The following is a 13,252-nucleotide window of genomic DNA, read 5'->3' as shown; positions in this document are numbered from 1 at the left end:
AAAACCCACACCAGCAGAGTGACAGCGAGTATGAGAGGAAGGGTAGCTTATGGCTGAGAGTGACCCCAGTCATACTCTTTTTGGGTTGGGGGATAATGGGATTATCCCCTTGTGGTTCACATGGTGAACAAAAGGTGAGTGAAACCTTAATGGTCGGCTGCTAAGGTGTGACAGGGGGGCCATTGAGACAGGCTAACTTAAACCCATGGCTTGCGCAATTCCGGGAGGGTCGGGAGACGATCGCTGATGGGATTATCTGGCTGGATCCAAAGGCGCAAACAGCTGCGTCCGGGTGAGTCACTTTCGCAATGCCGGAGGAATGATCGTTCGTTGCTGATCTCACGGAGGCTTCCGATGGGTCGTTCATCATGCAGATGGCTAGGTGGGTGCTGCCTACGTGTCTGGTTGTTCCTTGCGAAATGGCTTCTACTGGACCCTCGAACGGGGTCACAGGAAAATGGATTCCCTCTGGTTCAATCGGAGGGGCCGACCTGACTGTGGTTCCTTCATCCCTGTTTCGTGGGACGGTGCGGGAGTCCTTTCTATAGAGTTTGGGGCTTGCCGCACGTCCGGGACGGTGGCGACACGTAGCTTCTGGGGTTGCCATGTATCCAGTCCGGGAGATGGCAAGCTCGGAGTAACACCAAATCCTGCCCAAATCAGGCACCACCCCCAAATCTTCAGGAATATCCCAACGCAAGAGTTGGCGAGCCTAGTTGGGTGTCTGTAGATTTGATTATTTAACATGGCAGAATAAGAATGAACAAACATCTTTTCCCAAAAGGCACAAAAGCGTTCTAGAGTTCCAGTATTTTCAACTGCAATGTCGGGCAAAGTTCAGCCTCCCTGTCTTCTTTTCTGTTGTTCTTGGTAGGCCTTTCCAGGCTTTAACTGAGCCACAGCTGGCACTCCACCAAGTCTTGCTTTTTTTCCCAGCAGCTTTCGTTTCATAAAGCTGACTGGGAATTTTTAACTTGAAATATGTGAATGCTTTCTAAGCATTTTTTTTCCTTTAAAGGGGTGGGGGAGGAACCTCAAGCTGAAAAACTTTAGTATTTTCAAAGAAGCTTTATTTTATTTGCCAAAGTTTTTGGTTTTGGTGGATTATTATGCGGAGAAACAATCGAGGCGTTCTATGCATCTGTTCTGTTTCTTGAAAGGGACCTGGCAACCCCAGTCGGGTTTGTGGAGGGGAAGGACCTCAGCTAGGGTTTAGGGTTAGGGTTGCCAGGCCCCTCTTTGCCACCAGCGGGAGGTTTTTGGGGTGGAACCTGAGGAGGGTGGGGTTTGGGGAGGGGAGGGAGTTGGGTGCCATAGAGTCCAATTGCCCAAGCAGCCATTTTCTCCAGGAGAACTGATCTCTATCGGCTGGAGATCAGTTGTAATAGCAGGAGATCTCCAGCTAGTACCTGTAAGTTGGCAACCCTATTTAGGGTTGCCAGGTTGTAATATCAGTTGTAATAGCAGGAGATCTCCATCTAGTACCTCGAGGACGGCAACCCTGTTTGTAGTCCAGAGGAGTCATAATTCTGGGAGTAGGGTTGCCAACTTACAGGTACTAGCTGGAGATCTCCTGCTATTACAACTGATTTCCAGCCGATAAGAGATCAGTTCACCTGGAGAAAAGGGCCGCATTGGCAATTGGACTCTATGGCATTGAAGTCCCCCCCTTCCCCAAACCCCGCCCTCCTGAGGCGCCGCCTCCAAAACCTGCCGCTGGTGACAAAGAGGGATCTGGAAACCCGGTCTGGGAGATCTCCAGGCTCCCACCCGGAGGTTGGCAACCCTATGAAACAACCCTGGTCGCTTTCTAGAATGTGTACATTGGAAGCACTGCTGAAGAGAAGAGAAAAACAGCTGCTGTGCTTTGCGCCGGATGGTTTGCAGCTGAGGTCGAGGCCCAGCTCCAGGCAGCGTGAAGCAATCGCCTCAGTTGACCAGAACTTGGAAGCCACTCAAGGGCCGTGGACGGTCACCTATTGCATTATGATGACATTATTTTTTCCCCTCCACCCCGCGCTTGTGTGTCAGCCTGGACTTTTCAGCTCAGTTGCCAAAGTTTCTTCGGCTAGGCCAGCTGTCGCTGCCAAGTTCCACGGCTGGGTTAAAAAAAAATTTTTTTTTTAAAAAAAGATCTATAATCAGGCTCTGTTTTCGATAATAAAGCTCAAACCGCTGCCAGGATTTGGACAACGGAGCAACATCCCTTTCTGTGGTCTTTTCACTTCCCATAAAGCCGGCTCGGCTCGGTCACGGCGGGTGGAAAGAGGAACTGTGAATGGGAAGTCAGACTGCTGATCTACAGAGGCAGTGTTACTCGAGTGCGTCGCTCCAAGCAAAGGACAAGCGTTCTGGTTAGGGTGGCCAGCTGTGGGCTGCAAAATACCTGGGGATTTGGGGGGCGGAGCCTGAGGAGGGGGGTTTGGGGGGAGGGACTTCAATGCCATAGAGTCCAATTGCCCAAGCGGCCATTTTCTCCGGGAGAACTGATCTCTATTGGCTGGAGATCAGTTGTAATAGCAGGAGATCTCCAGCTAGTACCTGGAGGTTGGCAACCCTATTAGTGTGTCAGATTGGGATCAAGGAGACCTGGGTTCAAAACCCTTGTCTTCCCAGGGATGCCAGCTTCCAGGTGGGACTTGAGACCTCCCAAGAATTACAGCTCATCTCCAGACTGCAGAGATCAGTTCCCCTGGAGGAAAGGGATGCTTTGGAGGGTGGACTCTATGGCACTGTATCCTGCTGTGGTTAGGGTTACCAGCTCCAGGTTGGGGAATACCTGGAGGTTTTGGGGGTGGAGCCTGAGGAAGTTGGGGTTTGGAGAGGGCAGGGACTTCAATGCCATAGAGTCCAATGGCCAAAGCAGCCATTTTCTCCAGGGGAACTGACCTCTGTCGCCTGGAGATCCGTTGTAATAGCAGGAGAGTGCCAGCCACCAAGTACTAGGGTTGCCAACCTCCAGGTACTAGCTGGAGATCTCCTGCTATTACAATCGATCTCCAGCCGATAAGAGATCAGTTCCCCTGGATAAAAATGGCCGCTATGGCCATTGGACTCTATGGCATTGAAGTCCCTCCCCTCCTCAAACCCCGCCCTCCTCAGGCTCCACCCCAAAAACCTCCCGCCATTGCTGAAGAGGGACCTGGCAACTCTACCAACTACAGATTGGCAACCCTAGCCTCTGTTCTTTGTCATCAGTAGGGTTGCCAGGTCCCTCTTCACCACCCGTGGGAGATTTTTGGGGCTGAGCCTGAGGAGGGCAGGGTCTGGGGAGGGGCTTCAATGCCATAGAGTCCAATTGCCAAAGCGGCCATTTTCTCCAGGGGAACTCATCTCTATCGGCTGGAATTCAGTTGTAATAGCAGGAGATCGGCTAGTAGCTGGAGGTTGGCAACCCTAGTCATCAGCCCTCCAGAGGAACTGGTTGGCCTCTGTGTGGGGCGGGATGCTGGACTAGATGTGCCACTGGTCTGATCCTGCAGGCTCTTCTTACATTCTTGTGAATTGCTGGGAGAATAAAAGACCTATTTATTACAGCAACAAGGATCTGCAACAGCCAAGGGCCGTGCCTTAATAAGATGTTCAAGCTCAGTGCAGGTACTGGATGAGTCAATGCATCTTTGTAATCTGGGCAAGTCCACCCTGGCTCTGAGCCAAAAGCAGTCCGGCGTGTCCGCCTCTTAGGTGCCTCGTGGCCAAATGTTTATGGCTACTTCAGTGCCGAAGTCTGCCAGCCTCCATCTCCTTTCCCAGAATGCCAGTCTGAAGGGGGCAGTGGCATAACCAGACATAGTCAAGCGGTTTCCATGCGTTTTGCCCGCATTTTCAAATTCGTGATAAAACAGGTCCCTGAAAACGCGGGCGAAACATAGGGAAATGCAGGGGGAGAGCGAGGCGACCTCTGATAGCCGGAAACGGCACTCATAATCAACACAAAGACCTCAAGTTAGGGTTGCCAGTAGGGTTGCCAACCTCCAGGTACTGGAAAGGAAAAAGGCACCACTGTGCATGTACCAGAAGGGTTTGGAAATCAGCACAGGAGCGAATGAGTATAACAAAGTGCAAGTGTTTATATAAATTGCTACAACATATAACATAGAGTCACAACTATACACTTATAACAAACAACTTAAATAATCGATCCTACTATGTACAATGTATTTAACAACAATCGAGTTGGAAAAACCAGACTTGAAAATTCAAAGTACAGGTCCTTAGGTTATATTCACAAGGAAGTCCTTGGTTCCTCTTCAAATTTATAATGGTGTTTCTGACGTTACCATGAGATGATACCAAAAATTGAAGAAGGGATACGGCCGTTTTGAATTCTTTGGCTTTACATTTCTTCATCAGTCCCTCAAAGATCAGTCATCATGTAATATCTCCAGCTTACATACTGCATATTTGCTAAGAATTCAAGCAGGATAAATTTTGACCAGTTCCCACGTAGGGTAACACAACTGTGTAGCAGTCAATTTATATAAACATTTATATAAACTTGTAGGTTATCCAGGCTGTGTAACCGTGGTCTTGGTATTTTCTTTCCTGTCGTTTCACCAGCAGCTGTGGCAGGCATCTTCAGAGGAGTAACACTGAAGGACAGGGTCTCTCAGTGTCAAGTGTGTAGGAAGAGTAATATATAGTCAGAAGGGGGTTGGGTTTGAGCTGAACCATTGTCCTGCAAAGTATTAAAGGTAATGTGCAAACTTTGTCCTGTAAGAATCAAGATAATGTGCTAATTAGAGTCATTAGCACATTATCTTGATTCTTACAGGACAATGATTTGCACATTTCCAGAACCGATGGGTCTGGAACCCTTTGAGGTCTGATTCGAAATTGTGTTGAAGCAATTTGCCTTTAATTCAACTGAAGAAGCAATATGTATGCGAAACGATTACCGATCTAGAGTTATCGTCTTGGAATGTTTTCTGGAATAATTCTACATATCAGCTCTTTGGATCATCTTTGTTTGGAACAATTCTACCAACTACTTTTTCTTTGGACATTTGGTGACGTAACCTCATTTTGTTTACACTTTTGGAATCCTTAGGATACTGGACTTCAGATTTGTTCTTGGACTGTGAATTATTCCCAGGAAGGGAGTTGTAGTTGTGATATTGTGCATTTCGTTGTTGAATATTATTACAAAAATTTAGTTATTTAGAATCTCCAGTTGGTGGCTGGAGATCTCCTGCTATTGCAACTGATCTCCAGCCGATAAAGATCAGTTCCCCTGGTGAAAATGGCTGCGTGGCAATTGGACTCTATGGCATTGAAGTCCCTGCCCTCTCCAAACCCCAACCTCCTCAGGCTCCACCCCCAAAATCTCCAGGTATTCCCCAACCTGGAGCTGGTAACCCTAACCACAGCAGGATACAGTGCCATAGAGTCCACCCTCCAAAGCATCCCTTTCCTCCAGGGGAACTGATCTCTGCAGTCTGTGAGTCCACTATGGCATTGAAGTTAGGGTTGAAACCTCGAGGTACTAGCAGGAGATTAAACCTATTTAGAAGGCCATGGGCCCACAAAAACCTTGACCACAATATACTTCCCCCCCACCCAATTTTTAAGGTGTTATTTTCTGCTATAACTGACCAGCATTACTTTCCTGGAGGAAGGAATCCTTGCATGAATTATATTCCTTGCATGTTGCATGAATTGTTTTGGATGATCCTCATCAGTCTTCAGCAAGAATCATAGTAGCAGAGTTTTTATTTCCTATGAAAATAAACAGCAGGTTTTGGATGATGGTTATTCATGTTTTATTAAGTACTTAAAGTTGTACTCTACCCTGTGTAGGAATTGAGAAAAAAAGGTAATATTTTTTTTTAATTCCTTGTTGAAACAGGTCACCAATCGAGGAGGAGGAGGAGGAGGAAGCAGAAGAAGCAGAAGCAGAAGCAGAAGAAGAAGACTGGCCTGTGGCTGTGACTGGCCTAGGGTCACCCAGCTGGCTTCATGTGTAGGAGTGGGGAAACCAACCTGGTTCACCAGATTAGCATCCGCCGTTCATGTGGAGGAGTGGGGAATCAATCCTGTTTCTCCAGATTAGAGTCCACTGCTCTTAACCACTACACCACACTGGCTCTAGAAACACCAAGTGAACCCTGCTGACCCTGTCATTTCATGGAGTCATCTATGACAGCCAAGGGAGATAGTTCATGTGGAGGACTGGCCACCCTTTCCTTTGCTACCAGAGAAAAAGGTCACACCCCGTGACTTTCCACTAGAGACTGTAATTAATGCTCTGAAAATAATATGAATAATAAACAAGGGAGTATTGTTTTGAATTGCATGGCACCAGGGGTGCGGAACATGGTTTAATAGCACTGTACAAAATATTTTAATGCAGACACCTAGTGCTGGTGATCCATGTGCTTTTCAGGTGCGTCATTTTCAGGATCACCACATCCATGGGGGCCTGACCTGGATGGCTCGGGCCAGCCCGATCTCGTCAGATCTCGGAAGCTAAGCAGGATCGGCCCTGGTTAATACTTGGATGGGAGACCACCAAGGAAGCCCAGGGCTGCTGTGTAGAGGCAAGCAATGGCCAACCACCTCTGAACGTCTCTTGCCTTGAAAACCCTATGGGGCTCACAAGAAATGGGCTGCAGATTGATGGGGGGGAAATCTATGGGGGTGTCATCTTCAAAGCACCCTCACAGTTTCGACTGGCCATACAATTTGCTCCATAATAACGCATAAAAGCAACTGATAGTTTAAGGTTATAGACTAACTAATAAAGGCTTTTAAAATAATGCAGGTCAGAGCAATAAATGGCATAATAAAACATACATTCTTATGAGAGAACAGCTAAATTAGAGTCCAGGAGTACCTCAGAGACCAACAAGATTTTCAGGGTATGAGCTTTCGAGAGTCAAAACTCCCTTAGTTAGAATCTCAAAAGCTCATACCCTGAATTTTTTTTGTTTATTTCTTCGGTGCCACTGGACTTGAAGCGACCCTCCGAAACCAGTTGTGACTGGGACAGGGAGCTGGTGGATTCCCTCCTAGCTCAGCACACCACGCCTAACTCCGTGACCGGGAAGAGCCCCGCGGAACTCCTCATGGGTCGCCGGCCGAAAACTTTGCTCGACCGGCTGCACCCCGACCTGGCGCTTGAGTACCCGGGCTGCAAAGACTCGACTGCCTCTCCAAGGGTCGTGGAACAAGACGACCCCGTGTTCGCCTGAAACTACGGGGCGGGCCCCGCCTGGATCCCAGCCATGGTCCAGGGCGGCACTGGCCCGGTATCCTATTGGGTCGCCATCCCGGAGGGGCGCATCCTGCGGCGCCACACCGATCAGCTACGCCACCGCCCCGCCGACTTGCCGGAAGCAGCCACGGTGCCAGCACCACTGCCGATTCCTGTCACCCGGGAGCCGGAACAACCAGAGCGACCGGAACAAACATTGCCGCTGCCAGCGCCGCACTTCCCCAGCATCCCGGCGGATGACAACTCAGCCACCGAGGATAAGACTGATCCAGAAATGACGGATCGCCCAACGTCCCCCATCCCAGCGCCGCGCCGTTCCCAGCAAAATCGATCGCGGCTGAGCTACCTCCAGGACTTTGTGTGCTCCTAGTGCACAGTGAGGGTCGCTCGGACTTAGGGGGGAGGGGTGTTGTGTATGTATATAGTTGGGGAGTAATCAAGGGAGACTTAGGAGCTTGAGTTCTGCACGAAGGATCCTAAACCCTGCTCACCCTATTGGTCAAGCAAACGGATCCTATTGGCCCTAAGCCAACATGTCCCATTGGTCGCCGAGAGGGTATTCCCCCCTAACACGGATCGGGGGGGGGGAGTGGCCGCAGGCAGCCAGGGGGGCATATAAGCAGGGCACGTTCAGTGTGTGTTCTGTGCTGAAATCAAATAAAGCTGTGTTGTTGAACTCCGTCTCTGATCTCGTGAATCCTTCCCACGCGGACTTAACAATAATGCCTGTCGAAAACAGCCCGATCGCTTGCCTAACATGTTTTCCACAAAGTTCTTGGTATTGCCAATGATTACTTACTGAACTGCACCAGATCTAGGTTATTGACCTAGCGAGGAAAATGCTGTGTTTGCAGGGAAAACGTTATCTGAATTCTAATTTTAGGTTTATATGGGTTGGTTATTCCAGATGTTCAAGGTGGGTTACAACATGTTCGAAATAAGCAATGTATTTTAAAGAATGTATTTAACTGAACGTGTAAAGCCTGTCCCCTTATGAAGGCTTGTGGTGGGTTAGAAGAAGAAGAGTTGGTTTTTATACCCTGCTTTTCTCTACCTTTAAGGAGTCTCAAAGTGACTTACAATCTCCTTCCCTTCCTCTTCCCACCACAGACACCTTGTGAGGTAGACAAGGCTGAGAGAGTTTGGAGAGAAATGTGACTAGCCCAAGGTCACCCAGCAGGTCTCATGTGGAGGAATGGGGAAACCCATCTAGTTCACCAGATTAGAGTCCACCGATCGTGTGGAGGAGTGGGGAATCAAACTTGGTTCTCCAGATTAGAGTCCACAGCTCCTAACCACTACAGAAGAAGAAGAAGAGTTGGTTTTTATCTGCCAAATTTCTCTACCACTTAAGGGAGAATCAAACCGGCTTACAATCACCTTCCCTTCCCCGCCCCACAACAGACACCCTGTGAGGTAGGTGGGGCTGAGAGAGCTCTATGAGAGCTTTGACTGGCTGTGACTGGCCCAAGGTCACCCAGCTGGCTTAATGTGGGGAAACAAATCCAGTTCACCAGATTAGCATCTGCTGCTCATGTGGAGTAATGGGGGATCAAACCCGGTTCTCCAGATCAGAGTCCACCGCTCCAAACCACAGCTCTTAACCACTACACCACAGAAGAAGAAAGAAGGAAGAAGAAGAAGAAGAAGAAGAAGAAGAAGAAGAAGAAGAAGAAGAAGAAGAAGAAGAAGAAGAAGAAGAAGAAGAAGAAGAAGAAGAAGAAGAAGAAGACCAATCTCCCCTTAGAACCCAATCATGCAGTTCAAAAGCATGGAGTACAATCTGGTCCCACCCACATGCATCATTCTGGACCTGCACATGTAGGATGGGATCTGTGACAGGCTATGGTCTGTAGCAGTCCAAGGAACATATCTTTCATATATCAAGCAACGGACTGCTACAGACTACAGCCTGTCACACATTCTTTTTTTCTGCATTTGAAGGGCAACTGCTACTTGAGAGTGTATAGCTTTAACAAGTTTTATGAGCTTCACTCCTTTGTTTATTGAATTGCTAATGCTGTGCTTGGTTGAGAATGTGTATTGGCAAATCTAGCCAAGTTGTTCAAAGAGCCATTGCCTTGTTGTTTCCTTGTTACTTTGTTCAACGTGAAGGTATATTGTTTTTTTCCTCCGTCAGTAGGCTTCCAGCTCTGGATTGGGGAATGCCTGGAGATTTGGGAGGGGGGCAGAGCATGAGGAGGACGGGGTTTGGGCAGGGGAGGGACTTCAATGCCATAGAGTCCAATGGCCAAAGCGGCCATTTTCTCCAGGTGAACTGATCTCTGTCGGCTGGAGATCAGTTGTAATAGCAGGAGATCTCCAGCTAGTACCTGGAGGTTGAATGTGGAGGCAGCACAAGACTCAAAGGTAAATAAAGAGAAAATGTACAAAAATGCCTATTGCAGAATCAATGTCAAAATTTACTATAATATCAATAGAGCAAACAGCAAAGCAAACAGAACATACACTCACAGGTGACGCGTGTACATCCACGGCTGCAAATGCCTCTCAAGGCTTAAAACTGAAAAAAAACCACAACTGGTAAGAAAATGCATAAGGAAACAAATACTGTGCATAGAACAGCCCTAAGGGGCTTGATTTTTACAATTGTGGCAAGCCCCTTAGGGCTGTTCTATGCACAGTATTTGTTTCCTTATACATTTTCTTACCAGTTGTGGTTTTTTTCAGTTTTAAGCCCTGCGAGGCATTTGCAGCCGTGGATGTACACGCGTCACCTGTGAGTGTATGTTCTGTTTGCTTTGTTGTTTGCTCTATTGATATTATAGTAAATTTTGACATTGATTCTGCAATAGGCATTTTTGTACATTTTCTCTTTATTTACCTTTGAGCCTCGTGCTGCCTCCATATTCAGTACCTGGAGGTTGGCAACCCTAGGAATTCTGGTTGTGCTGCCCAAGTCAATTTATAAGTTTCTGGGTTGGGTGAGTTCCAACCACAGCAATGGCTGTGTCCCCCCCCCCCCTCTGAGAAAAGGGTTGGAACAGGGCTCAACAGGGACTCCTGCTTTCAGGGAGTGAATTACGGAAAGCGATGCAGCTTCCTCTCAGTCTAAGCTAGACGTTGCGTTGTTGTCACAACTATAGCAATAATTCATAAGGGATTTCCTTGTTCCTTGTGTCGACATATTGTACAATGAGGTTGTCCAATCTTTTGTGCATCTAGTGTAGGGTTTCCTATTCGGACCAACCTAGCAGAAATCTCTCCCAGCCCTGCTGCTGGAGATGCTGAAGACTGATCCTGGAGCCAGCGTGGTATAGTGGTTAAGAGTGGTGGACTCTGATCTGGAGAACTGGGTTTGATTCGCTATTCCTCCACATGAGCGGCGGAATCTAATCTCATGAACCGGGTTGGTTTCCCCATTCCTACACATGAAGCCAGCTGGGTGACCTTGGACTAGTCACGGTTCTCTCTGAACTCTCTCAGCCCCAACTACCTCACAAGGATTCTGTTGTGGGGAGCGGAAGGGAAGGTGATTGTAAGCCAGTTTGATTCTCCTTAAAAGGTAGAGAATGTCAGCATATAAAACCCAACTCTTCTTCTTCTAATTCAAAGCATGTACTCTTACTTCTTCAATAATCTCATCTACTGGATCGTTACTCATCAATGTCATTGGATTTGAAAAACGTAGCATGGTAGAAAAACCTCTATTGAGAGAACCTATATGTTTTCCACACTACACAAAGAAGACAAATGGCTATTAGATATTGCATTATTTTGATTTTGTAATTCTGCTTCTGTGGTTTAGCATGACAGATCACATTTTTCATAACTTCCCTAACCCATACCATAATTTGCCTTTTCAAACCCATGACCCTGTTGATTTATAACTTTAGTTTGGTGTTCAGTTAAAGTAATTCCAAAAAGCGCTAGGATTGTGCAAAATGATTTTTTTTTTGGTTTAGATTTTTCATATTGGTTTCTTAATTTCTAGTCTATATCTTGGTTAGGGTAATCAAGCTTTTTTCTGCTTAAGTGCTTCCATCCTTTCTATAACAGATTTATTTTGTGATCTGGGAGTCGTGGTTGCAACCAGCGCTGCCAAGAGCCGCCATCGGTCCCCCAGACAAAAATTCTATTTCCCCCTCCCATGACCCTGATTCGAAAGAAATATCATAACAACACAAATCACTTTGCTTTCTGCTACATTGAATAGAGTAATATTGCAGGAAATGTTAAAGGGAAAGGGACAGGATTATTAAAGAACAGGTTTTATTTCACATCAATTGAGAGATCCAAAAGCACTATTGTGTATTCTTATTGCTGCTTCTGGATCTCCCATTGGCTACCACTCTACCTCCATAAGAAAAGCCTTGCTGGATCAGGCCCAGGCCCATCAAGTCCAGCAGTTGGTTCACACACTGGCCAACCAGGTGCCTCTAGGAAGCCCACAAACAAGACGACTGCAGCAGCATTTATCCTGCCCGTGTTCCTCAGCACCCAATATAATAGGCCTGCTCCTCTGGTACTGGAGAGAATAGGTATGCATCATGACTAGTGTCCATTTTGACTACTAGCCACGGATAGCCCTCTCCTCCATGAACATGTCCTCTCCCCTCTTAAAGCCTTCCAAGTTGGGAGCCATCACCACATCCTGGGGCAGGGAGTTCCACAATTTAACTATGTGTTGATCTGGTGCCTAGGAAGTTCAGTAAAGTTCCATCTTGTTTCCCATGTAATTCATAATCTACATGAAACTGCTGGGAGATGCTATCTAGAGATGTGGCATACAGATTCACCCATACGCTGATGACATACCGCTCTTATCTCTCTTTTCCCATCTCATTCCAAGCAGGTGTGTGGAAACCCTTAATTGGTCCTCAGAGGCAGGCCTGATGTGGGCAGACACAGCGAAACTTTATCCAGATAAGAAGCAAGAACTGTTGGCTGAACGAAGAGCCCAATCAAAATTAGGTTTCCAGTTGGTCCAGAACGGGATTGTACTCCCTTTGAAGGATGAAGCCTGTATTATGGGATTGTTTCCAGAGCCAACTATGCTGCTTGAAAAGCAGGTTATGTGAGTGGCCAGGAGTATGTTTTAGCAGCTGGGGATCGTTTTCTAGTTCCAGATGTTCCTGGAAAGGTCAGATCTAACCATGGTCATACTTTCCTTGGAACAAGGATAAGGATAATACAGCCTACATGGAACTGCCTTTGAAAAAATATTTGGCAAACGTAAGCTGGTTAAAAAGTATATGAATGCAAAGGTTGTATTTGTTGTCGCCAAACCTCCATTTAATCGGCCTCTCTCTTTTCCTTTGAGCCTTGTTGGTGAGCTCAGCTTTTCTCTGCCGGCCACAGGGAGCTCCGACAACAATCTTTGGCCCATCTCCAATGCAAAGGTTAAGAGCCAGCGTGGAAAGGTCACAATCAGACATAGTTCTGCATAATCTCATCCTGCTGTATCGAAACAAGGACCTTTCCTTAGAGAGAGAGAAGCCCTCGATCATTAATCAGGACCTCCCGGTAATTACTCAAAGTTTATTTAGTCAAAAAATGATCAAGCCGCATTAACATTCCTGCTAGCAAAGACCTGGACTTAGGCTCCAATTAGACATTGCAGCTTTTAACAAATCGGGCCCAGGTTCCTTTCTAGGGTTGCCAACTTCCAGGTAATAGCTGGAGATTACAACTGACCTCCAGCTGATAGAGATCAGTTCCCCTGGAGAAAATGGCCGCTTTGGCCATTGGACTCTATGGTATTGAAGTCCCTCCCCTCCCCAAACCCTGCCCTCCTCAGGCTCCACCCCAAAAACCTCCTACTGGTGAAGAGGGGGGACCTGGCAATCCTATTCCTTTCTCAGAACAGAGTCGCATTCCTTGTGGTCTCAAAGGAGCTGAATACTTAGGGTTGCCAGCTCCGGGTAGGGAAATACCTGGAGTTTTTTGGGGCGGAGCCTGAAGAGGGCAGTGTTTGAGGAAGGGAGCGACTTCAATGCCATAGAGTCCAATTGCCAAAGCGGCCATTAAAGAGAATCAAACTGGCTTACAATCTCCTTCCCTTCTTCTCCCCAC

The 13,252-nt window shown here is 47.2% G+C and overlaps 1 protein-coding gene across 1 annotated transcript in view; it reads left to right on the top strand.

Annotated features, from left to right (window-relative positions):
• The window catches only part of SLC40A1 (solute carrier family 40 member 1), a 39,724-nt gene extending 32,531 nt beyond the window's left edge, over window positions 1–7,193 (top strand). Inside the window, 1 exon segment of the mRNA XM_056861228.1 lies at window positions 7,015–7,193. Within this exon segment, the coding sequence (XP_056717206.1) occupies window positions 7,015–7,193 (179 nt within the window).
• The last annotated feature ends 6,059 nt before the right edge of the window (window positions 7,194–13,252 follow it).

Source organism: Euleptes europaea, chromosome 15, assembly GCF_029931775.1.
Source record: "Euleptes europaea isolate rEulEur1 chromosome 15, rEulEur1.hap1, whole genome shotgun sequence".
Taxonomy (NCBI): Eukaryota; Metazoa; Chordata; class Lepidosauria; order Squamata; family Sphaerodactylidae; genus Euleptes; species Euleptes europaea.
The sequence above is the reverse complement of the archived record's forward strand: the minus strand, read 5'-3'. Positions and strand labels throughout refer to the sequence as shown.